Source organism: Limanda limanda, chromosome 13 (genome assembly GCF_963576545.1).
Source record: "Limanda limanda chromosome 13, fLimLim1.1, whole genome shotgun sequence".
NCBI lineage: Eukaryota > Metazoa > Chordata > Actinopteri > Pleuronectiformes > Pleuronectidae > Limanda > Limanda limanda.
This window is the reverse complement of record NC_083648.1, coordinates 15,183,188-15,209,284: the sequence shown is the minus strand read 5'-3', so window position 1 is coordinate 15,209,284 and position 26,097 is coordinate 15,183,188. Positions and strand designations below refer to the sequence as shown.

Genomic DNA, 26,097 nt, shown 5'->3' with positions numbered 1-26,097 from the left:
ATATGGTCTGAGGCAACTCTGGATCCCCTCGCAGCTCAAGTGGCAGCTTTAGAGCTCAGCAATAATGCAGTTGATCAGGTAAGTCATGTATTAAATTACAAGTATTTATTCCATATTGTTGCATTAAGATCTGCCAGGTTAATGGATTCCTGTTTCAGGGCCAACGTGCAGCAGATGATGCAGTGGCTCCCTGGAAGGAACCGGCAAACTAAACGGCCATCGCCTTTATGGTTATTAAATGTTGGCAGGATGAAGGAACTGTGTTCACAGTGGCTCAACATTAAAATTCTCTGGCTGAGAGTATATACTGTCTTTGCAATACTAAAGAAATGTGCAATACTCTGCCATTTGAGGTTTTTTGTATCGCAATATCATAAATAAAACTCAATATGATAAACTGCTGTTTTATTTTGCATGTCACCTCAAATTTGTGTATTTGGTTTCCACTTAAATCCTCAATCTACAAGATGGTAACCTACAAATTCCTCATTCAAAACACTGATATGTAGTGTTTAATAAACCACGTCCTGACTCACCTGAAGTCAAACATTAGTCACTTAATGAAACTGTTAAAAGCACCTGCTAAGTTGGTCATGAGAAAGTAACCTGAGGATTATTAATTACAAAATTTCCATCTGTATCTCCCAAGGTAAATCTGATTGTCAGCCTTAAGTTTTTTTTTAATTCAAACTTAGCAAAAAAGTATGTACAAGTTCTCATACTTTGGTATTATGTTAAAGCCAATATTGTGTGCTGCTGGAAATGATTCTTCATAGGACTCGTTTCATTCATACTTCATTAAAAAAAACAGGATAGGGTACAGGAATCAAAATAATTTTAATATTGGACATTTACAAGCTGAATTGAGTGAGCACTCGGGTCCACTTGATACTGGTTGAGGAAGGTGGTGCAGCTCGGTACACTTTGTCTTTGTGGAGATTACACGTACCACAAGAAGCCAAATTTCTTGTGCAAAAGCTCCTCACGTGGCCGGAGGTTGAACAGCTCCTCTGACAGAGGGGTGACCCAGCGGTCTGTGTTGAAGACGCTCTCACCGACCTGCGCAAGTGTTGGAGACACAGTGACTTAATGATGCATCTGATAACAGATTTATTGCGACATGTTATTGACCAGCACAGAAAACTAAAATGGATTAATTCAACATTTCTTCAAACACTCTGCACCACTTATTCTAATGGTTTTCATGTTTTTATCATCGTTGCCTTAACCCTGTTTTCAATAACAGTACCCTAAAGCTAAAATACATTTCTGCAATTCAAGGAAAGATCTGCCAAATCAACTTGTCAACCTGTACATGCATAGGTAGGTGGAAAATAGATACTTCCTTATGCGAGTCAAAAATGAACATAAAAAGAAAAGTGAAGTTGTATCTATGTGAATGACACTTTCTAGAGAGTACTTACGGCAACAATTCATCCACAACTATTTATTTTAGCCCTCTACAGTGCACTGATCACATAATGAGATCTCAGTTTATCAGCTGAATTAACATTTGTTAATGGTCAAAATACAGATAAGGTATAAAATATTAAATGGTCCGTGGTTGATGCCAACAGTTGAGATGTTGTCCACACTAACCCATGGAGTACACCTTGTGCGAACAACTAAAGTGGATTAACACAAAATGTAGCATCTTTTTTATAGATCATAATCTTAAAAAAATGAAAATCTAAAATAAAATTCATGAAGAACTGAAGGTGAAATACTTAAATATTTAAAAGCAAACAGGGAAACTAAAAAGAAAAACAGATCAGCAGGTTTATATTGGACTATGTAATGTGACACCGGTGCTAACTCTATCAACAACCTGGCATATTTTACAACATTATTTGCTTATACTTTTTCTAGACAAAAATAACTAGTGGGCTACTAGAATTAAGATTACCTTCCAGCCAGGAACGTCCTTCATGACAACTGCCTCTTCTTCTAAATTTTCCCTCAGCATTCGTAAGGTCCTGGAAAGAGAGGAAATGTAACTATTCCATAAACAGCTACACTACAGGTTTTGCCACCAGATAAGACACAAATTTTGATTTTTTTCTTGTGTGTGTGTCACCTTCGATCTTGCTCTGCCTGCAGCAGGGGCATCATGGCTATCCTGGCTTCCATCTCCTCGATCTGCAGGCGTCTGCGAAATACAAACATTGACAACGACACCAAGATTAGTTTGTTTTGTTATGATCACACAGTTTTACTGAGAGCAAAACCCAAAGCGTCTTCTGACCTCCTCTCTCTGTTCCACCTAAACATCCTCCAGTAGCCAAACACCAGGACGCCGATGCCAAGGCCGAACATGCTGTATCCTGTTGATGACAATGAATGAGTCAGAATTTATCGCAAGATTTAATTTCACCACAGATGCTTTACATTTGTGTTCAGAAGAAATAAAGAAGTGATATATACATCCCAGCTAAGGACAGAGGAACAATAGGATCATTGTAAATTCCCCAGTTTCTCCCTTAGTGTTATAAACATGGAGTAAATGATAAATATATAAATATATATATATGTATTTTCAATTAATTCAGTTTGATTACTTAGTCACAGGACAGACTACAGTCCCTCATGTGAGAGGATTTGCTCACAGTTGCAGGTGTATGGTCCTGGCCATGTGACTCTTGTTGTTGCTGTGCCAGGTTTCAGGTGATTTTCAGCAATGACACAGTTGATCCCAATAACCTTTAGACTTTAGTTCAGGTTCAGAAAGCAACATTTTTAATGAATGTATTGTTAGAAGGGAATACACTTTTTGTTGTCTTTTATTTCAGTGTGAATTAGAGCAGGACATAAATAAGCTGATTTGACCAGGATCACTAGTTCCCCCCCCCCATGACAATATGGGTCTATAAAGATGTGACGTAGTAAATACAGTGCGACTGTTTCTATGAAACGCCTTGTCTTGTCAACACGTGATCTTTTTGTAGCGTTTAAATCCAGTGAGTGATCTGTACAGACACAGAATCTGAGGGGTCACAGATTCATATGTAGCACCAGATCCAGGTTATTAACTTTATCTCATTGGTTTTGTTGGTTCAAACCACTAAATGAGCAGTAGATGCTTAAGTCACCATCTTTCAAGATTCATTTAATAAACTCTTAAACTCATGTTCCATTACGATACAATAATAGAGCCCCTGTTAGCTAGTTAGCAAGCAGCTATCACTGCTGTCAAGAAGAACTCGGTCAGAAAGGTGATTTAGACACATTGCTGTGTACACAGGGTCTCATTGTTACCTGTTAAAAGACACAACTATTCATTAAAGAGTCAACAAAAGCATTAATATTACGAGTTTCCATCCCACCGGCGCTAACCCGTTAGCATTAGCTGCTATATGGGGAGTGAGTGTCAGGCAGTTCATGTGTTTGTCAGCTTGTGTACGGATATGTGTACAGAGTGTAAAGTGTGAATCAGATTCAGGTGCACGTACCCGAAAGCCCTCGTTTCGGGAGGTTTCTCTTGTAATCAAACGCGGCATATCCTCCCGAAGGAGGCATGTCCTGCTTCACCTTGGAGCCGGCCATCTTCCTCCAGCCTCCACAACACCACGCAGCTGACGTCACAGAGAAACGCTCTTGTTCACTCGGGCAGGAAAGCTGCGGCAGCGCCCTGAGCTTCCGCCCCCTGCGGTCAGAGTGAGAACTACTACTTCGAAACACACCAGCACTTTCACTACACACTTTACACATGAAAACATACTGCAGTGTTTGAATAGTTTTCACGTTGGATTTTTGTACTTTTTTTTTGTACTTATTTTTGAGGAAGTTATTTTGTCAATAACTTCCTCCTTAACTCACTGAACCTGCTTTTTAAGAAGTTTTAAGTTTCCTCTTGTCTTTCTACTTTATTCATCGTCATGCACCAACACACAAAAACAAATTCCCTGTATGTGAAAATCTATTAGTATATATCCACATAGAGACACGTTTCAAACTGTATTATGAAGCATGCAGAAGCAGTTTTATTGTTATTTTGTCACAAACAACCACAGCAGATAACATCTTAGAGACAGTGGAAGAAGTACTAAGATCCTTGACCAAAACAAATGTGACCACAGTATAAAATACTTTATTACAAGTTAAAATCCTCCTTCAGCCAAAAATCCACTGGAGTATACCAGGTGTTGAATAAATGCAGTAGAGTCGACAACTGCACATTAAGAGGGAGTATATACTGTAAGGTTTCAACCTTAGTTTGCAAAGTGTAAGTTTAAAGATCTGTTGTGATCTGAATTGAAGTTAATTTAAGTAAAAGTACACAGTCCCTCTGAAGTATAAGTGGGTAGTGATACTAAGTAGATAATGTGTAATGGTTGCATTCCCCTGAGCTTCATATTTTAATGTATTGAGGCCTGTGAGGTTGTCGTCGCCTGCGGCACTTATCTATAAACTTGATCTCCAGAAGTCTTGTCAATCATCTCATGAACCCGTCTGTCCTGTTTCCATCACACTTGCCAGCAGCCTTACATTCCTAAACAGCCACATATGATTCATTTCTGTGCTCAGAGGGGTTTACATTGTCCTCTTCTCTTAGTTGTTGTTGGGACATGCCTAATGGAAACATTTTTTAACCTCTTTTACAGGCTGATCTCATTTACTCCACAAGTGAATTCTATTTCTTGATGATATGAGCATCATTAAAAAATCAAAAATATCATCTTGATGACAATGAATGTTTTATTACCCCAAATAAATGGAAACACATGTTTAAAATTGGTAATTTTTTATTATTTCTTTAGGAGCTAGGAAAAAGTAAACCAAATAAATTTTAACATAAGTTTGTACAATGCAATTAAGATCGGGAAGCAGAGAAGTTATGCAATACGTCGAGAGGTACAAGATAAAAAATGGTCTTGTGTTTTCCAGGGTCTCGGGACCAGGGAGATGATCCTGATTACAACGGATTCAGAGTCATCTATATGCTGGATTAAAGTTGTAAAAATTGGAGGCAAGGTCACTGGCTCCAATGTGGCAAATTCTGTTTGCATTATTTCAGCACTGACATAACACTCAAAAATAACCTTACAATGTTGACACGGATATAAAATAAGCAAAATACAGATGGTAATTACAGATGAATTAAGCAACAACACCATGCTTCGTCAGCTAAGGTGCGAAATGAACAGAGAGGTTAAGGGGAGGCATGCTGTTAAACAGGAAGAGGAAAAAAAATACAAAGCTAGAACTAACTCTTTATCTGTGGAAACCACAATTTACAGAGTGATTTTTAACATCAGTCAAAATAACTTAAAGTAAATACAAAATAAAGTCAAACCTTTAACTACAGGGGTGATGTACTGAACATTTTACAACTCAGTTGTTTTTGCTTATGATAAATGTATTCTGGAAGTAAACTCCTGGGTATGACTATAACCATTCAAGTGTCAAAGGTCTGGTCAGTTTGACCCACATCATGGCAGAAAGAACAGAGTCCTCGTGTTTATCAGCACACTCACTGCTGACATAACCTCTTACTTTTATTATATCTGCCCGCTGTGCAGGACAGAGGTACCCAGAGGGGAAGCCCTTCAAGTATTTGTTTTTCCTTATTTGCCTCAATCAAATCAAAAATTATTTCTGCACCATAACCAAAGAACCTCAAGATAAACAACAGAAAATAAGAAAACTAAAACAACAAAGAGTGAGTAAGGAAGGATCTTTTTTTTTTCCAATTTGAGAAACTGTATTTGGTTAACAGTCCGCCAGGGGGTGCTGTTGACCTTATTATTGGAGCTGAGGATCTAATGGAGTAATAGAAGAGTACTATTTCCATGTGTTTGCAGTCTGCGATAGGGACGAGCGAGAGGGGATCATGTCCAGCAGGTACTCCCTCTGACGAGCGTCCACAGTAGCCGACGTCTTGTGCCCGGTCAGGCTGGGATTCACGTAGGCCATAGTCACTCCTGAGAACATGCAACAGAGCGGCAGGTCAGGGTGTGAGACTTGCAGCATGTTATCGGTTTAAATCCTTGAGAGTAAAGTGAAAAAAGCAGTGTGATATAGTGCAGCACCTGATGATTTAGACACCCATGTCCCCACAGCACACAGACAGACAAAAGGAGACATGAGAGAATTTCTACTCGGAGGAGGAGGAGAGACACCCAGGAACAAATACACCACCAGACTGAGGGACTATATTAGGAAGATGAGACCAATTGCAGAGGGGGAACTGGAGAGTGGGATTGCCTTGTCCAAAAACATTTCCTCCTGCATGTTTCTTTACCTTATGTTTTTTGCTCTAATGTGTTTGTGTGATTATTTGAGAGAAATGAATCCTTAAAACTAGAAAATTTGAATTTAAGGAAGTGTAAGGATTGCTTTGGGACCGGACAGGAATTTGAAAGAGAGCAGATGTCAGGCGCCACAGTCGGGCGGGTATGTGAGTCTACCTGTGTTGCTGTTGCTCTGCTTCTTCCATGCAGTGGATGAGGCACTGCCTCCGCTGATAATCCTGCCGCCGACGATTCCACTGCTGCTCACCTTTGAACTCTGGACAGAACGGTGGGGAACATGGGCGTGCTTACCTGGCCGGGTGACCAAGGCTGCCGCCGCCACCGCACTCTGCAGCTGGGAGGAGGAGGAGAAGGAATGGGGGAGGCCCCTCATGCCCATTGATGAGACACTGTGGGACAGCTGGCCCTGGGAACTCTGAGGGGGGAGAAGTTCAGAGACACACAGAGAGGTTTTAACTAAAGCACCTTTTCCACAGGAAGAAAAACCCACAAACATCTGGCTAACAACGTGTAACGGTGATTGTTTTTCTTCATAATGATCAAAATGCAACACCAGCTCGACAGAAAGGTTTCTGATGAGTCTGTGACATCTAGCCTGACCCAGCAGGGGGGAAAACATGAATGCAAATTCCTCTACTGGCAATGAGAAAGTAGTCAATTGCCTTTTAAGCAGGTTTACCCACATCTATCAAAACCTGTAATACCTACTATTTGAAGTGTTTAGTGAGTTATTGATAGCACAAAGGTGACTGGCAAAAAGAAAAACTGATTCCAACCTTGATGGCGTGATGGTGGAGGATGTTGGCTGCTCGGCTGGCCTGGTGGTGGTGCTGGAGGGAGGACGCTCTGGCATGAGCCTGCTTCAGTTGCTGAGACATCAGCTGCTCTGCCTTCAGTGATGAAGAGGATGAGGAGCCACCGTGGGACCCTGACGACGTCTGCTGGAAGATTCGCTGCTCGATTTCCTGCTCCTGTTGCAGCGCTTTGACAAACGCAGCTTTCAGCCGACTGGTGTGCTCGGCTTTTAGAGCCTTTTTCTGATTGGACGACATGCAGTCCTCACAAAGCACTTTAGTCTTGTCGTGCCTCCAGCGACAGGTGAAGTCAGTGTTGCACTGAGTGCAGATGAGGGGGTCTTTGCTAATGGCCTTGGACAGTGCTACACCTGTCTTCCCTGAATGGAGACAGACAGGAAACCCACAGACACTGATCTTAGTTTATCGTTTTTTAAATCTAAAACGTAGTTTAAAACCAGTGGATACAACTTTAAGATTTTCATTTTCATTTGATAGATTGATTCAACGGCTTATCACTTTATCTGAACATGTAAACAAAATCCGTCCCAACAGCAAACCAACCCACCTCTGTGTATGGTATCCAGCAGATTCTGTACCACATCCTCCAGTCCCACCAGGTAGATGAACTCATTATTGGCTGCTGAAGGCAGGAAGTTGAACTCTGGGGCAGGGGGCTTGGGCGGGGGGATCTCCAGGAGGGTCTTCTCCAGTTGCTTTCTCAGGGCGAGTTTAGCTGCAGCTTGGCGGCTGGCTGGAGAGTCGTTGACTCCAGACAAACCGCTGCTTCCTGAGGAGGAGCCCTTCAAACTGGATTGTGACATCTTTGAAAACAGACGGACAGAAGAGAACACATCTGATTGAAACATCCAGTCAAAATCATAACGTGTTTGACTTGTTTGAGCAGTAAACAAGTGACCAAAGTCTCAGTGTGAACAATAACTGATCATTAACTCAAAGCTTTTGTGACAGCTCATGTACAAAAATACTATCAACTGTAAGTGTAAACAAATATATTAAATCCAGGTTAGTTTATGATTATTATATTTATATCATTCATGTCTATGGTTTAACAGTTCTGCTTTTAAAATAAATAGCTGATTACTTTATTTTCACAACATCACCTTCACATTTTGCTTAATAGTTCATCGTAAAAAATAGCTGGAAATGTTTTAGCTGCAATAGTGGACATTCATCAAACAAGATATTATTTAATATAGTTGTGTGCCATCAACGAAAGTTGTGCTTAACCTGTCAAAGCTGAAAGATAGACATGAATCATTTGGTAACCGAGTGGAAGTTATATTTCTCATTATATCTGATCTAACAAGATTACTATCCCATAAAAGGATCTGGTATTGCCTGTTTGAAATCATTTTATTTACTGCCCTCTTGTGGCTGCAGTAGGCTGTTGTCTCTGGGAGTGAGCTTGACTACAGATGCTTCTCACTATTGATGACATGATAAAGTCTGCCTCACTTTAAAGATTATTAACACTTTTCAAAATATGTAAACAATACTTGATTTCGATTTGACGTTTTTTTAATTAATTTCTAATTCTTGAAAGTTCACTTCCTCGAGCTCCCTTGTTGACAAATCCAGAATCAATTAGCATGAACCTCTCCCACGAACAGTGCATCCTCAGTGATTGTGCACTGAAGGTCTCAAGTCTTAAAATCTAACTAGTGTAAGTTACACACTAGACCACGACTCATTTCCAAATGAATTGTGATGTCACAAAATTTGACTTTTAAACTGACACTTGAGGTGTGAACAGAAAAATTTTGTTCTTCCAGCAGATACATTTAAAACAGATCTATACTGTCAAACACATTCAACCCTGTAAGCTATCATACTATTTCTTCTAGACTGAATGGCAACACATGCGGTATATATTCTCTTGTTTTGAACTGGGAAGCACAGGGGAGACACTGACCATCATGTTACCACTATTTCCAACTCTGATGAGGCCTGACTGCATCATCCCTCTCTGGCCCTGGGCTGTAGGGGCTGAGTTCCTGGAGCCCAGAAGCAGAGGAGGGGGTCCTGAGCCCGAGCCCCCGGAGGCAGACAGCTGCTGCTGCTGGTGCTGGCGGAGAGCCTGGATCTGCTGTGGAGATACAGAGATGGTCTAACCAGGACAATGCGAGGGACGACATGGAGGGACATCACAGACACACACACACACACGAAGGTGGTGGTGGACGAGGGAATATCAATGCCCAGACAATGAGATTTAATAAAATAAAAAAAATGTGTTTTAAATTAATAAAATTAGAAAAATATAGCAAAATAATAATTACCATGCTAATAACAGCATTTAAATTCCCCCCATGACTCACCTGCGCCCCTCTGACCAGAGGCGGCATGATGATCTGGGAGCCATGTTTGGACGAGATCTGCTGCCCTCCTCTTACCAATGGCGGAGGAATGACCGTGCCTGAACTCCTGCCCGTCAAAATCTGGTGAGAGAAAAGCACCATCAGTTTGAATAACAGTATGAGGGGGATCCACACTGCCAGCAGAGTGCATACAGTATGTGATGTTTCCACACTAACCTGCTGGGAGCCTTTACTGCTTGCAATGGTCCCTCGTATAAGAGGAGGAGGAGCAGAGGAGCCAGACAGACCCGACGGCTGGAAAAAGAGGAAGACATTAGACAACGAACAGAAAAAATAGACTTAAGAGGAAGACCTGTGTTGTAGGGATGTGCAACTCTTTGTGTGACCCTGTGCTGCTGTGGGAAATAACTATAGTTTACCTTCTGGAGAGTGTCCCTCTGTATTTGGCTCTGTCGGAGTTTCTTCAGCAAAACCAACTTGGCCTCCTCCAGCCTCAGCTCTTCCTTCAGCTGCTTGATGATTCGCTCCCTCTCCTCAGGGCTGCTCTTCTACACGCAACAGATCATAACATCCCAGTTACACCATCCACTTTACAAAAAACTAAAATACCTCTCCAGCTACTGAAATGTTAAATGTCATCTGGTCCTTGTTTCCACCAACAGTCATGCATGATATGGGACATTTTCAGCAGCTCTGGGCATCTCTGACATAAATCTATGAGGTAAAAACTAAAATCGCTTCTTCACACTATGTCCCAGTTTACTGTCAAGATCTTACTAGAATTACTGCTCATATATATGCGCTTCTAATAACCAATCAGGACTCAGTTTTACAACCATAATATACAATATTTGGTGAAGACCTTAATGTACTGTAATTGTATTTTAAAAACAAAAAAACACATGTTTTGTGTGGTCACAGTGACCTTGACTCATCACCAAGATCGAAATCGCTCCATGATCGAGCACAAGTAAACGTTTGTGCCTAATTTAAGGAAATTCCCTCAAGGTGTTTCTGAGATATCTACTTCGCAAGAAAAGGTCAGACCTAGCAGAAGAACAATCGGAAAACATGAAACTTCTTGCAAAGGCTTTCAAAGACATGGAAGCATAAAGTTCAAACTCGAGGTTGTGATTAAAGCCTAAACATAGGTATCAATCTGAACAGAGCAGCAGCATGAAGTGTACAACTTGTAGCTTAATGTTTCTTTGTCTCACCATGAGAAAGTCGGTGTCCAGCTCCTTAAAGTGGCTCAGGCCGTTCCTCGGAGGACTCGGGGAGTCATTATCTGACAGGATGATGACATCATCATCATCATCTTCAGGGGACGGAGGGCGTTTCTCCCTTTTTATACTGCTGGACATGCGGGAGACAAGGACAATCTGATTTAAATTTCAGCTTGTTATAATGCAAGCACTTATACTGTAAATCATATTATTATATTTTTGCAGCAACATCTCTCCATCAAATTAACACATCATATGGGCCTTGCACATTATTTTATACACTTTTTTTTTTCAAATAAAGACATTTGGGTCCCCGACTAGAATCTAAAATAAATGTTTGGGTTTAAAACACTGTTTAGCTGCTAAGCATGAGCTGAAGAGATCAACAATATTTCAAGTTGAAGAAGCACTCTTTAACTGGCTCAAATTTGGGATTATATTATAAATGTCTGAATTCAAAGAGGTCTGCTCCTTAACTATAATTATAATTCATGACCGCGGCTTGATTTGCTCAACGAGGATGTAGCAATTCCAGACTCTCCTCATGTCGATGCTACTAACTAACAACAGACCTGTTCTAAATGCCACAGAGGGGCAAAGTGGGACTGCAGTCAAAGGCATTTATTTCACAGTGAAACCGCAAACGGGATATCGTGACAATGTATAATAGAGGATCACCTGTACAGGACTAACGTCATCATACAAAGCATGCTGCAGAAATTAAAAGAAGCGGGGAAGGTTGGAGGCCGTTTGGATCGACCGTCTCTCTGGTCTACAAAATCATGTCGTCTGATGATTATTTTTGCACTTAATTCCACAAACATCTCTAACCTCGGCTGCACGGCGATAACTTCACGTCGCAGGCTTTTTATGCTAGAGCAAGATGACCTAAATTCCCTGACTAGTGTCGCTCACCAACTGAAGGCCATGAGTAATGCTCCCATAAAAACAAGGATGGCTTCCTCGTTTCACAGATTATTGGTTTCTATGAGGCATAAAGAGCCGTTAAAGTCAACGCATGACAACGTGAGGCCTGTCTCTTTGCCTGCGTGTGTGCGCGTGTATTAGTCCCTCCTCAGGGCTTAGCGCCAGCATCACTTCCTGTGGATTAATCACTTCTCTTCCAAAGAAGTCACATGACCCCAAAGTCATCATCACGTGACACACTCACTTTCGCCCCCCCCCCCTTCCCCCATTCCCTCCTCCCCTGACTGCTCCTTCCACTGTGGAAACCATGGCAACAACCGGCTGGAACCGGTTTGTGACACACGGCTTCATTTTGTGTGCGGGGAGTTTTTTAGGGTTCAGGTGGTTAGTGGGGGGAAAATGGAGGTAGAGTCAAAGAGGAAGTTAGACATCACCTCTGACCACAACAACACCACCCACAACCCCCCCCAAACACTAAGTTCAAACAACACACCGCTCTCATAAAGTAACTTTCAACATATTTAAGTCTTTATAGATTCTATTTTCTCTTTTTGTAAATTCCCATCTGTTTTTTTTGAAGATTACAAATTTAGGAAAGGAGCTTGAGTCTTTCAAATAAACTTTCCTGCACATTCACAGCATTACTTCTACTAACTTTCTCGTGTTTGTTTAAGTTGAGCTGAGTTTACTGTGAACCGTTCCTCACCCCTTTGACGTGCTCATATCCACAGGCTGCTCCCCCATCTGAACTTCCACTTTAATGGTGGCCTTCACCTCGCCCGCAGCCAGCATGCCACCTGACGCCTTTGGCTCTGTCGGTCGAGTCCGGTTCTTCGTATCTATAGCTGGCTCCGTCCTGCTGGCTTTATCATTGCAGTCCATCCGATTGTCAACGCTGGGTTCCGCCACCTCCTGGGTCTGGGTTGTCTCCTCATCATCTTTAACCGGCTGGGAGGCCGATGGTAACACTAAAGGCAAAGGTAAAGGCAAGCTGCTCGGCTCTTGCTCTCGCTCTTGCTCGTCCTCTGATCCGGTGCTAGTCCGGCTCTGACCATCCTGCACCATGAGAGGGTCAGGGTTTGGTGCAGTTTCAGCCTGTGCTGTGGGTTCTGATGGGTCCAGTTTAGGCTTTTTGCTGTCATTTTCAGCATCGGAGGATTCTAAAGACTGGGGGTCAGAATCCTTATCCAGCGCCCTCTTCTGGCTGCGCGTCTGGCGCACGGCCTCCTCAGACATCCCCTGCAGAAAGAGGAAGAAATAACTGTGTTATCTTGACTGTTATTTATTCAAAAGGGATCAAAGTTGACGATCAAATTCCACAGGCTACAGAAATACTACAGAAAGTCTCTTAGGCAGACAAAAGTATATCAGAGCAGGACATATTGTGTACATATTTATGTGAACAAGTTTGTTCACAGGAGACAAACATTCTCTTTATTTTTGTACGACAACCAAATGCTCGATGTAAAAAAACAAACATTATACCATTCAGATGTTGATTGTCTGACAAACTGGAGAGTAACAGTAGTTACTCCAGTTAACTACCAAAAATATCAAGACATGATGTTTTTAACACAGAAAACCACCACAATCTGAACCCCGATCTATCTCTTCAGTTTTTAAATTTACCTTCAAGAATATCCAGACGAAAACCAGCATATGGGCTTTTCTATTTGCACCTTTATAACCAAATATTGACACTGTTTTCATAAAACAAGAAGTTAAACGTCAATTTAAATCAGAAGCCAATAAATTACACAACCACTGAAAAACAGTTTTTTCAGTTACTTAGATCTCAAGTAGAAAAAGATCATAGTAGTAGCAGATGCTGGTTTGGTTGTATCATTTCACCTGGACCTGTGTCGCTATCTAACTTTAATTCTCAGTGTTTCTGGACCCTGTGAGATACAGATCAGTGGAGTTGTACCGACCTCCGTGAGGCACTCGACAACTTCCTTCTAAGGTTGTCGTATAGATGCGTCTTATTACATCTGAAGTGCTGACTGTTGCCAGGCAATGTTTATAGATAACTTTACTTTGACCAATATCTGACGGTGCATAACCGAGCCACGGCCACACTAGTGATTCGGAGTCCCTTTTTGGCACCGGCTCCTGATCTGCTATGTCCAATCACACATGAAATCCTGTTCAGCACAACCATTCAGCAGTATCCTTAAAAAAGTTGTTTGATTATTGCCTAAAAAAGTTCAAATTTCTATTGCATTATGTGTATAAGGGGAGGGCAAACCAATAAGACAAACATAACTGCTTGAATAGGTATATTTTTCTTCAGAAACATCTACGAATCAAGATGTGGCTGTTTGGGTGGAGCTCCAGACATCAGGCCATACTCATCTGTTTGCATATTTTTGACACGTGCCCTCAGGTTGATTGTGCAGGACTGACATGTTAGCCTCGCTTACGCACAACTTTTTACCCCGAGGTTCCACAATGTTAATGATCAAAAAGTATTATTTAGGAAGCTCAAAGTGCAAATCACTGTAGTCTCAGAGGCTGACTCGGATGTGCCCTCTCTACCATAGTTACCAAACAGTTACAGTTAAGTTACTTGTTTGTTTCTGTTTGATCTACGTCATTGTCAATGTCATTTTAAATCGATCAAAGCAACGTTGTGTGACTCCTGTGCAGTTAATTTAGTTCGTTGTTGTCTTTTTACAATTTGATAATATAATATCATTTTAAATATTCTTTGGCCACCCTGTCTGGTTTGTGAATGTAGTCTGGATATGAGTGTAAATGCCATATCAGTAAACATCTCCACATCCATTTTCAGACATGAACTCCGGGAAATGTACGGATGCAATTGTTTGGAGTTTTCCTTTCACATATAAATGACGCAGCAGGATTGTTCGGGTCAGAGTTGTTCACAACAACAGAAAAATCTCCGGAGCATTCATGTGAGGTGTGGCGTCTGGGTAGAACATGCAAGAAGCAGGACAACGACTTATAAATTCCAACTGCTGCAGAACTTTCATGTTTTTGTTTACAGCACATTGACACCAGCGTCTGCCCTTTTCGCCAGAAGCGTTCTCAGCTTTTTATCTGTCAGGTGCATGAGACGTCATCAATTTTTTTGCAGGTGTCTTAAATGCCAATCACAGTATAAGATCGTCAAATTACCAACCCCTACTCCGGCGCTAATAATATATATATATTAATAATAAATATCACCTCCTGAGCAAAGATGACCTTGAGCCAGCTGCAGAAAACACACGATCACCACACTATACAGGTTGAATTAGTGAGGTCAAATGACCAAGATGTTGACTCAAGTAAAATTTCAAAACATCCAATTATCCAAATTTCAATGGAAACCACTCAGTGTGCAGTGCAAATGAAAAAATCTGTGGATCACCTGATTATAACAATGAGTTCTTTTGAAAGATGGTAAAAAAACTAAAAAAAATGCTGCAGTGAGACATCAAAAAGCTGCAAGAACATGACAAAATCGTAATCAAGTTAAACAGGGACTTGGGAGAATATCTAAAATTAACTGGAGCATGATTTCTGTTACAATATTCATAACGACCAGTGGCTAGGAGTACTTTACTTATTTATGTGTGCAAGTGAAACATTTTATATTTATTTCAAAGACTTAATCTTGTGTATAACCTCCCCCTCCCCCGGGGCTGGCACCAAGGAGAACCAGATACATTAACATCTGATGTCCCCGGGAAAACAAATCCAGTCCTACCAGATGATGACGTCTGGAAGCAGTGGATAGAGCAGCTTGTGTATCAGACAGATAAGCATTGCATACTCCTAAATAGAAAAACATCCATGCAGTGGCTGCTCTGAATTCTCAGCATCAGGTCAGACATGAGGGACACAGAGAGACGATGGACCGCATGGTTCGATATAAGTTTACTTTGAATTGATAAAGGCCGACCACTTTGTTCTGTGTAAATCTCTGATGCACTTTCCACATCAGTATGTCAAGAACCATTTATGTATAATAGACACCACACCCTAAATATCAATGTTTGAGAGACTGTGTTTGATAACAATTACACTTCACAGTACCTGAACAGGTCTTCACACAATTTTTCTGTCACTTTTTGTTATAAGTGAAGCTAAAGTTAACCATTAGACTGGCTTGCTAACTTCTGGCTTTTGTCTCTGCTTCGGAGGTGTAGGTCTCCCCAGCTGATGTCTCACAAGGGTGGTTAATGACAACAGCGGATAATTTCATTCGGCCTGAATGAAATGATTGGTTATGTTTTTGGCAGTCCTGTGAAGGCCATAGACACTGGCGTTTTTTTACCAACAACTTTATTTATTCATGTCCATCACAAAGTGGAGAGAACTTCAACAAATAAGATTAAAAAAAGTGCTCACAGTCACAACTTACCAACCCTAACTTTAAGTTTAAGTCAAAAATGTCAAAACCACAATACTACAATAATATTTACACACTCATTGAAATAACTTCAGTCATTATCAAATGTGTTAAAGGTGAACACATGCTGTCTCACATGGTACAGGAAGTGACCGATGGTCAAAGTTCACACTCTCAAACAGAAAGCACAAATGAAAATTCAGAGTACCCTTACATGGTTGCTGTACAGTATGTACACTGTTCAACCACAAAGACAACAAAGTCCTGCTCTGAATCATACATGTGTATGTATGTTACAGAGACCAGGCCCAGTGCCAACTGAGGCCTTCAGTCTGCCCAGCACCGCACTGCAGGAAGCTAGGATTTTTTAAAGATGGGGGGGGGGGGACGACGACTACAATTAACCCTTGAGACCTAGGCTACGTCTGGACACACACTGTACACACTCCAACCTCCTCCCCTTCCTGTTCTCGGAACGCTTATGGTAGCGAGCATAAAAGACGCTCAGTGTGTCCACGATGTACCTTCACAATGTACAGTGCAGACACAACGCAGCATGCAGAGCAATCATCTGATAATAGAGCTGGAGAAGTTTTTTTTTAATACTCTGACATCACTGAGACACGCATGACATGACCCTTCCCAGGATTCACTGGGACACACAAAGCACTTTTCCTGCAAACCGGTTTAAACCGGTTGGCTAGTGTGTGTGTGTGTGTGTGTGTGTGTGTGTGTGTGTGTGTGTGTGTGTGTGTGTGTGTGTGTGTGTGTGTGTGTGTGTGTGTGTGTGTGTGTGCGTGCGTGCGTGTGTGTGTGTGTGCGTGTGTGTGTGAGAGAAGCTGAAGCTAGTTTAACCCTTCAGGTGCTGGAGAAGAGCGTCCTCTGTGTGTGTGAGGGGGGTGGGGCGTAATCGTCATCAATTCTGGTGCATTTATCTGTGAAAAGATGCTGGTGGAAGAAGTTAGACACGGGGATGCAATAAGAATCCCGCAAGAACCCCCTCCCACCAAACTTACACGTACACTGACCCTATCTTTGTAGCAGGGGATCTGAATGGCCGACGGGTTTCACGTTTCATCTCCATGGCAGTTTACACACATTTCCCTCATCCCACACACACACATTAAATGGACCCTCCACCCAGCTGACGAAATAACATCACATGCAACTTGTGTAAAGTCTCTAGCAGCAGCTAAGACTGAAAGGAAAACTCTACTTTACCGGTATGACACACAAATTCACGATACACACGGAGAAGTCAACCTTTACTAAGTCACTAACTGTTAACTATCTGGACGAGGGTGACAGGACACTGTCAATTTCAATATAATACTATTTCTGTGAGAAGCAGGTGAGATGAAAGTTTTTAGGGTATGATTATCAAAATATTCAACAATACTCATACCACTTCACAACACTGTAAATACCTCATTCTACAGTGTGTGGTGGTCATGGTGATGTGCTGGTGATGGTAATCAGAGTCATAGATTTCCATCATCAATCTTTTCAATTGCATCAATATACTATAGACAAAGAAAACCAATGGCATTGTCTCCATGGTCTTTAACAAAGCACATCTTTCTTCACCTTTCTACAATATCTGTGTATTTCCCAGAGTACTGTTGGGTCTTCAATTGTAGGGGTGAGTGATATTTATGTACAAGGTCATCAAACAGAACATGAGGAGAGATATGAGCAATGATATGAACTTTCTTTCACGTTTCTACAGTGATAACTTGTGTACTTGAGTATATTACCTGGTGCTGTTGTTAACAGACACTGTTATTGTCACATATATGTTATGTTATTAACTGTAAAGTCACAGCACCAGCACTAGTCCATACTAGGTAAATTAATATTTAAATCAAAAAAGACCAATTTACATTGAAGAACTTAGTGATGAGCTACAGACAAAGAAAATACAAGGGTTCTATTTAGATAAAATGTCTCTCAAGGGTCTACTGTAAACCACTGTTTTAATAAGTTTTATAAAATATGAATTCCTGCAGCCTCATATCAGTGTAACCATTAAGTAAGTACGACAAAGGATTGAATTTGTATGCAAATATCACCTTAAAGACATGCATTGAAGTCCAGACATTTTCCTGAAACTAACAAAATGTCTGGAAAATGGCAGACTGAGAGTCTATCCAGAAACCTCAACGGGAGCCAGTGAGCCTGAAGCAAAACTGGAGAAATACAACCATCCGAAGATGAACAAGAGGAGCAATACACACGTAAGATGCAAACAAACATGTCAACACAGAAACACAACAAGATTCAAGAGCGTTTGTCGATAATGGCGAGGCCAGTGTCGATCTGCTGTAAGCAAAAACGTATGAATTCCACAGTGGAATTTATACCTCATGTCCTGCCTCCTGCTCATGCTCTATCCCTCACCTTAGTGGTCTGGACATTTTCCTGTTGTTGTGAACGTGTCGGACCCAAACAATCTCCTGCTGCGTTCCTCATATGTGAAAGGCAAACGATGGAAAATTAGCTCCTGTTGTTTCATGTCTGAAGTGCAATGCATGGACTGCAAAATGCAAAGTAACTTCACTGAAAACAGATAATTTATCAATAAACTAAATCTCTTTTTGCCATAGTCTTGCCACCCTTTAGTCGTTGTGCTCATTACTCAGACTACATTAACAAACACCGCCTCAATCTTTATCATATCACCATGACATGTTAATTAATTAGTTGATACCTTATAAACATGTAAGGCTTCTTAATCTACAGAGTTCCAAATAACACACTTAAAGCAGATAGGCTGTGTACTTTAATGTGTGATAAGCCATGAGAGTATTAAATTGAGTTATTACTTCATGTCTCGCTTGTCGTCTTTGGTGAACGTCGTCACAGGAGCAATTATCGTAGAATCTGATCTAATCACACCATCACATCTTCCTCCAGTTAACATTTGCTGTGTAATTAAATCATGGTGATCACTGCCACGTTATCAAAGTGCACTGTGCCGGCCTTCAGCTCATAGCAAGTGGGTCTTTTCACCATCGTAGAATACTTCAAACTGGCATCAGGGTTCTCCATTCAACAGAATATACACTTTATCTGCACCTGCCTGGTTTTCAGCTCAGTTTCATCTTTTTCTGCCCCAAGGTGCTTATTCCTCCTGTCACTCGTGAATCATGTCAATCTTCAGCCACTCAGTCGTCAGCGCTCACTCCATCAATGATGTCTGGCTGCAGTATGTGTTCAGCATTTTATTTATCCACCGACAGACCTTTACCCCGTGGAAACGCATTCCTGCACCACAGAAGGGTTTCAAACTGTGCAGCCACACAGACACACACCACCTTGTAAAATTGCTGCACCAGCAAAAATATTCGTATCAATTATCTGGCTGCATCCGTCTCAATTACAAATGATGGTGACCATGGCCTCTGAGCACTAACATGAAACAATCCACTTTTTGCATGATTACACGTAAAACTATTTAATCTGACTGGGTGTAATTTATCAAATGAGCGTGGGAGCTTGTCATAGCCAAAACTAATATTTGTGGGTTACTTGCTTGCTCAATTAAATACCTCAGACTATTAACAAGTTGGTGTTTTAGGCAGCAGCAAACACCATTGACTCCACGAAACAGGCAGAACAAAGGCTATTAAAGAGCAAATGGCTCCCTATATATCTGATGAAGTCACAGAGCCTTGACCAAACAGCTGCCCTGTGACCCCTGCAGTCATGTGCAGCAGCTTAAAACACGGCCAGCGGACGACCCTTTCCAGAACAGTGGCTGATTGCGCAACTACTCTGGATCAGTCTTGTGTGCGCAACACTGTGCAACAGTCCTCTCTGGAAAACCAGGCTGAACCCTGTGACTCACGCAAGTCTTGTTATTCTAATACCACAAATCCAGTCACTCTGGGATGGAGAGGAACAACCGCTGCATCGTGCCACGGAGGAACAACTTCTGCACCGTCTGTCACGACAGGTAGTTCAGCAGTCCCTGGGTCAGAGCATTGCATTCTGCTCCCTCCACTGAAGGCAACCTGTATATTGTTCACAATGACAGTTTGTAAACAAAGCACCCATGCACTGGTGTGTTAACATGGAAAGGGCACTTTACAAGGCCTCTGTTCTCATGAACAACTGAGTGTTCATTCTAGAACTCCACAAAGAGGCAATAAAGTCTCCTAAAAGCCGACCACTTCAGTGCCTTGCCCTCCACGGTCTACCAAAAGACTTTCAAGTGCCTCTGTTGTGTTGCGTTTCCCTGGCCCGGCTTCAGTTCCATTGATACAATAATTGCCACTAAAATCATTAATTACATTAGGGAATTAATTTATTTTAATTAGGGAATTTATCAGCAGCAATCTCAGCGAATGACAACAATTAACTGATTTCAGATTCACGAGACTGCACAAGAATTTGCTATTCTGGACGGTGCAAAAAACCGAATAATTAATAATTAATCCCCCCAAAAAAAATCAATCGATTGAAGATTCAGGAATAATGAAAATATTTAGTGACATCATGCATGCTTGAGTACAAACACGTACGTCATTAGTCTAATTAGCACATTGAATCACTATTATTCTCTAACAGCAGGGTAGACATAACGTAAAAGATCTGGAATAATAATAACAATGACGAAAACAGTAAATTATCAACTGCTCCATTGAATTTCAAAGTCTGAAACAACCACTAAAAGTTAGCAGCATCTCTCAGCACCTGCATGTAGCTTTGTCAACATTTTGGTCATTCACAATAAAAGTCTTTAAATCCATCTGTGCCCGTCCACATCTACAGATCGTGGAGGAATGTGTAGAAACTGGTTTGAGGACAGAGATCCAGCCACAGCTTTGTCCCGAAGCGCAGGAAAGTGTATGTGTGTGAGTGTGAGTGTGTGAGTGTGAGTGTTTAGCTTTAAGAGGAGGAAGACTACGGTTGTCACAGAGAGAAGTAGGAAGATTAGCTACTAGATAGCAGAACCAACACTGGTGCCACCGCCACGGGGGCTTAGGGCTGGCAGCAGTGTCCACCATTACCCCTGCCCCCCCCCCCAGTTCACTGTCCACAACCACCGCCAGCCCTTTAACAAACTAAACCCAGCCCACACGACATGTGCAAGCAGCCGGCTTTTTTTGTATTACTGCCGCCGCCTCGGTGGAGGTGAGCTTGTTGTGAGTTAGCGGGAGCTAGCGTTAGCTTCCATCGCAACAAACAAAAACACGAAGCTCGGGAAACCAGCGGGTCGTGTCTGACCCACAGCGGCCGACCGGAGGGTCAACACTTGAGTGGGAAAAGTCCTCCGAACCGGGGGGCTCCACGCCAACATGTCCCCCCCCCACACCCACCCACCCCCCTCGACAACAACCAGAACCGAGCCCGATCCGGTGACCTGGCCGCCCCGCTGCGGGACGGGCAGCGGCGGCAGCAGCCCCGGAAGGGGAGACACAAAGTTTCATCCCGCCGCTGGGAGTGAGGCTGTGGGGGGCTCCGTGGGACTGTTCACCTGGGTGCCCCCCCTTCCCGGGGGACAAACCTCCGAGTCGGAACTCGTACATTTCACCGACCGGCCCCACGGACGAGGCTGAGCCGTCGGCGGTGCAACGTTCTAATCCTCACCTCGCTCCACGACACTTCCCCCGCGACCACACCACGTCCCGGCTCCTATTTACAAAGTGCCGAGCTCCACCGAACCCCCCCAAATCAAACCCGTCCGGGCTCAGCAGCCCCCCCACCCCACCCCCCCTCCTCGGAGAAGTGTTACTTTTCAACAGCCCATCAGCTTCTTTATCGTCACAGAGAGGTGGAGGAGAACCTGGCTCCTCGCGACGCGTCCGAATAAAAGGCTCCCCTCGATCCGCTCTCTACCAAACTTCGGCTTCCCCTCTGTCAACTTACTCGGTCGCTTCGTGGCCTGATCGTCGCCGATGGTCGACCCGGGGATGTTTAGTCTGCAGTGAACCTCGGGAAATCGTTGCTTTTTTCAAAGCCAGGGGATATCCTCTTTTTTTTTCGGCCCTCCCCGCTGCCGCGTCTGTTGCCAAATAATGCGCCTCAACACACATGGAGCCGCTGCGTCCTCCTCAGTGGGCATGCGCACCTCGACTCACCAGGGCGACCGGATCCCAGCGTGGAGAGCCACTGACCACCGAGGGCCCTGGAGCAGGAAGGACAGCTCAGGGGCTCCTCTGGGTGACCCCAGACTGTGCCAGCCACTGCAGAGATCCTCCCCTAACACACACTCGTCCAAGCACTCACATTATCTTACAATAATGACACTTTGAGAATGAAAAGCATCATGACCTTCACCTCAAACTCCCATCCGCATCACATCCCTCTCCATTCATTTGGAGCAGACGCGTGTGGGCCACTTCAGGCAGTGATGCTGGCCGTGTGGCCTGAACAAAACGGATGTAAGCATAAAGTGGCCCACTAGTAAAATAGGATGTGTCCAAAATATCCCAAAACAGATGTGGGACTTTTTTTTGGCAAACATGCGTTATCCAGGCAAGGTGTAATCTGGATGTGATCCTTAAATAGCACAAAACAAATTCGGGCCACATTTGGCGTCTTAAACTGAAAAGTTGCCAAAAAATGAAAATTCACTCATCTACTCACCACTGTGGAAGGGTGGGTGAAGGGTTTGAGTCCAATAAACACTTTCTGGAGTATCAGGGGTAAACAGCATTGCAGCCAAATCCAAAACAATTGAAGTAACTGGGGACAGATTCTTCAAACATTTAACAAAACAACAGAAAAATGACATAACATTCCTCTATCCTTCTCCCGTTGTCCAAGTGTCCAGTAGGTCCGACATTCACGTTCGACTCGAGGCGGCGTAATTTACACCATATTTGTAGCATGAATGTCATCATTGGATGACGCCACAGGAGCAGTTGGTGTAAAATTCTGGCAAACGGGAGCAGACGTGCCCAAGTGCCATCTCTCCATATGGTATGTGGACCGGATGTGGGAATTGCGGGATGTAGGCCAAATATGGGCAAAAACCCTTTTGCTTTGTGTGTTACTTCAATTATGGATATATAGTGGCAACCTCAAGACAAAACACGTCCGTCTCCTCTGCTGAGCTCACTGGATCCTGTAATACTGAAAGCATGAAACCTAACAATCAATAAGGATGCAACATATCATTTCACCCAAAACTACTGATCGAGTCAGGCACAGCTGGCCAACCATTCAGTTTCCCTGCTGCCTCGAACTAGCAGAGACCCCAAAAGTCCACTACTTTTTAGTAATATGATCAACTGACAATGTGTTATAGGGAACCTGCCACTCTAAAGTACTATATAAAATAAGTGGGTCTTACTTTTTCATAATGTAACCCTGTCTTGTAAAGAGGTTTGACATCTGGTTTCCGACCTTAACTTTTTTTTTTCATATAGCATATGATGCTGAAAAAAGTTTTATTGAATCAAAGTAGTCTTCAGCTCCGGTTTTGCATAGACACAATGTGGTGGCACTACCGTGAGCATTGTAGGACTGGAACTTAGAGATGACAAGTTGAGTGGGAGATATGGAGGTGACTATCGGCCAAATATTAAACTGGGATCCCACATTATCCTTCAAACTCTGTCTGGCTGTGGTCTCCCACCAGCCACCCCCATGTTTACTTCCAACCTCTCAACAAGGACCTGCAGCAGCAATCACACAGGATCCTTATCACACCCTGAGCATCATATTTTCAACACCCCAACCCTCATGTGCAGCAGGTCACTGCAGGTCTGCTGCACAAACAGCGCACTTTACAGCCAGGATTAAGACCCCAATACTGTCAGATCCATCCATGTGAGGTTTGGATCACACAGAGTGTGGTCACCGCGTGGGAAGCTGCAGATTCGCCTCCATAAAGGCTCCAGCCATCGGCCTCTTTCATGGCAAGACCTACTTCCCTTCAAAGCATCCCTGTGAACTGAGCTAATCCTCCTCTCATCCACAAACGGCCATATAAATTCACACCCTTCCACATATGTGTTTGAAATCAAGGTAAGAGAAGATTGAAGTGGGATGGGGTTATTGTTCTGTAACAGGTGGGGGGTTTGAGGGCTTTGTCAGCCTCACACTGCCATTCTTTAAATGACAAAAAAAACCTGTCCAGATGATGCTGTGTCATCAAGTCCGATTGTTTCCGTCCCCTCGTCCCTCCACTCCATCTCCCGAGGCTGCAGATTATCTCACAAAGGCCCAATCCAATCTGTGTGGAGGGGCCATCTTCTCATGATCACACCTCCCAGTCCAGTAACTTAATGAAGATGAGAAAACACTCTGGAGTTTATAGGCTATGATGAACCTTTCTATAAATACAGTAAGTGTTCCTGTGGAGCCACGAACAAGTAGCTATTACACCGCAATAGAACCACGATTAAAAAAATAACAATCAGAGCTGGAACACTGGAGTCATGTCCTAAGTACTTTTAACACGTATTTTATAAAGAAGTACTTTTTTAGTCAAACTGATGCATTTCAGCTAAAACCTGATGCTGACACTGTTAAATGAAAAGTTGTTGGGATCACCATAATTAATCCAATAATCCAGACATTTCATTCTTGATCAAACATTTCATTGGGTTGGTGGAACGATGAGAAAAGCCAGGGGATCACCAAGTCCTTCAGATTCATCCTCTGGAGGCCGATCAGTAAAAAATGTCATGAAGTAGTTGCAGCCAAAAAGGCACATAGTTGGTATTTAGTTGGCAAATTATGGCAAAGTCTACTTTATTTTTATTTATTGAATATTAACAATTTGTTGGCATATAAATTAGTGATTTGCATTATTTCCTAGGCGACTTTGTTTATGAAATATTTTACAAAAACAATAATAAAACAGATAAATAACCAAAATATGAGAATCCACTGTAGTTCACACATATTTAGTAACGTCCCTGGTTTTGTATTAGATTTCATTTGTTCTGCATTGGCCAGTATTTCTAATATGCTGGTTATTGTCCTGCAACAATGCATATGCGTCATACAATGCATATATTGTAATATATTACAATATATACCAAAACAACAGTCTGTGATGGCTGTCAGGTCAATATATTAAATTAGTTTTAAACGTATGGTGATTTCCTTAGGTTGGACTTTTGGATGCTGAATTGAAATACAAAATAGTCTCAGGTAATTTATTTACCATTATTTTATTTATCTATTTCACAACTTTCTGTTCTGTTTACTTGTTGTTTACAGCTATTACTAAATAAACCAGTGTAAAAATAGGCCCAATGAAACAGGTCACATGGGACATTTTCTTTAATTTGGTATTTGTTTGATACTGATATGTTGTGAGGAGAGGGTCCAGGTGATCAGCTCTGTCTCCAGACTGAGGTGAGGTCATCCTCCATCTCCTCTCTCTCTCTCTCTCTCTCTCTCTCTGTGTGTGTGTGTGTGTGTGTGTGTGGAGCAGGCCTAATGGCCGCCCGCTACAACATGACAGCTTCAACTTAATCCTCATTAAAGCACTGTAACAATGCAGGAAGTGGCTGCTGCAGTCTCGATTAGACGGGCTCACTATTTGGCAGGAAACGGCTCCTTTCAGCTGCGTCCGAGACACCTCGAGCGTCCCAAAACTTTTCACTTCGCCCTCACTGATCCGCCGCCGCGTGCTGACGACAGCTTCCGGGCTGCACGAGGGAATAGAAGGAAGCGATAAAATGAAAATTTGACAATCTGATAAAATCATGTCATTTTGTTAAAAAATGCTTTTAAATATTTTTGTCAACAAAACAATGGCTGAACAACGCTGTTTATCTACAGTACCTCATATCCATCTGCTTGAATAAACACAGACGATTATTATTAGTTTTTATTTATTTTATCCATCAGTGAATTTGCCTTCATATTAAATCAAGTATTTGGTCTCAAATGCTTAATATTCAAATTTTAGCCGTCTTTTCTAGAATGATCATTTTTATGAATGTAAATACTTTTATTAGCTTTCAATGAATTAATGTTTTCTATCAAATTGATAATAGTGTAATGTATTGATTATCAGATTGATTTCTGTTCTGTGCAAATAAATAGCTAAAGTAAAGGCGGCAGTTTAGACAGTTTTGCTTCACTGTAACATCCTCATGAGACTGTATATATGAATGTGAGGCCAATTTTATTAGTGTTGTACACATCTTTTGTGACTTTTAAAGTGAGTTTTTAAAGACTTTGTACGTGTTGTAATCCCATTACATTGATAGTTACATGTACTCA

General features: G+C 42.2%; 2 protein-coding genes across 5 annotated transcripts; both read right to left on the bottom strand.

The window, feature by feature from the left end:
• Window positions 1–820: 820 nt before the first annotated feature.
• Window positions 821–3,576, bottom strand: ndufa13 (NADH:ubiquinone oxidoreductase subunit A13). The gene is made up of 5 exons (XM_061084185.1): window positions 3,450–3,576; window positions 2,246–2,324; window positions 2,078–2,149; window positions 1,907–1,976; window positions 821–1,059 (listed from the first exon to the last, which is right to left on the bottom strand). The coding sequence occupies exons 1-5, from the start codon at window positions 3,541–3,543 to the stop codon at window positions 940–942; spliced, it is 435 nt and encodes a 144-aa protein (XP_060940168.1). The 5' UTR covers window positions 3,544–3,576; the 3' UTR covers window positions 821–939.
• Window positions 3,577–4,724: 1,148 nt separating this feature from the next.
• On the bottom strand, window positions 4,725–21,896 carry LOC133018335 (transcriptional repressor p66 alpha-like). 4 transcript variants are annotated; one of them, XM_061084678.1, is made up of 11 exons: window positions 21,775–21,896; window positions 12,247–12,779; window positions 10,605–10,743; window positions 9,807–9,935; window positions 9,604–9,681; window positions 9,388–9,507; window positions 8,982–9,155; window positions 7,614–7,869; window positions 7,028–7,425; window positions 6,408–6,666; window positions 4,725–5,921 (listed from the first exon to the last, which is right to left on the bottom strand). In XM_061084678.1, the coding sequence occupies exons 2-11, from the start codon at window positions 12,774–12,776 to the stop codon at window positions 5,782–5,784; spliced, it is 2,223 nt and encodes a 740-aa protein (XP_060940661.1). In that variant the 5' UTR covers window positions 12,777–12,779; window positions 21,775–21,896; the 3' UTR covers window positions 4,725–5,781. The 4 variants fall into 4 exon arrangements, with proteins under 4 accessions (XP_060940661.1, XP_060940664.1, XP_060940663.1 ...); XM_061084681.1 differs by having other exon boundaries at window positions 6,543–6,666; XM_061084680.1 differs by having other exon boundaries at window positions 8,982–9,152.
• Window positions 21,897–26,097: the final 4,201 nt, after the last annotated feature.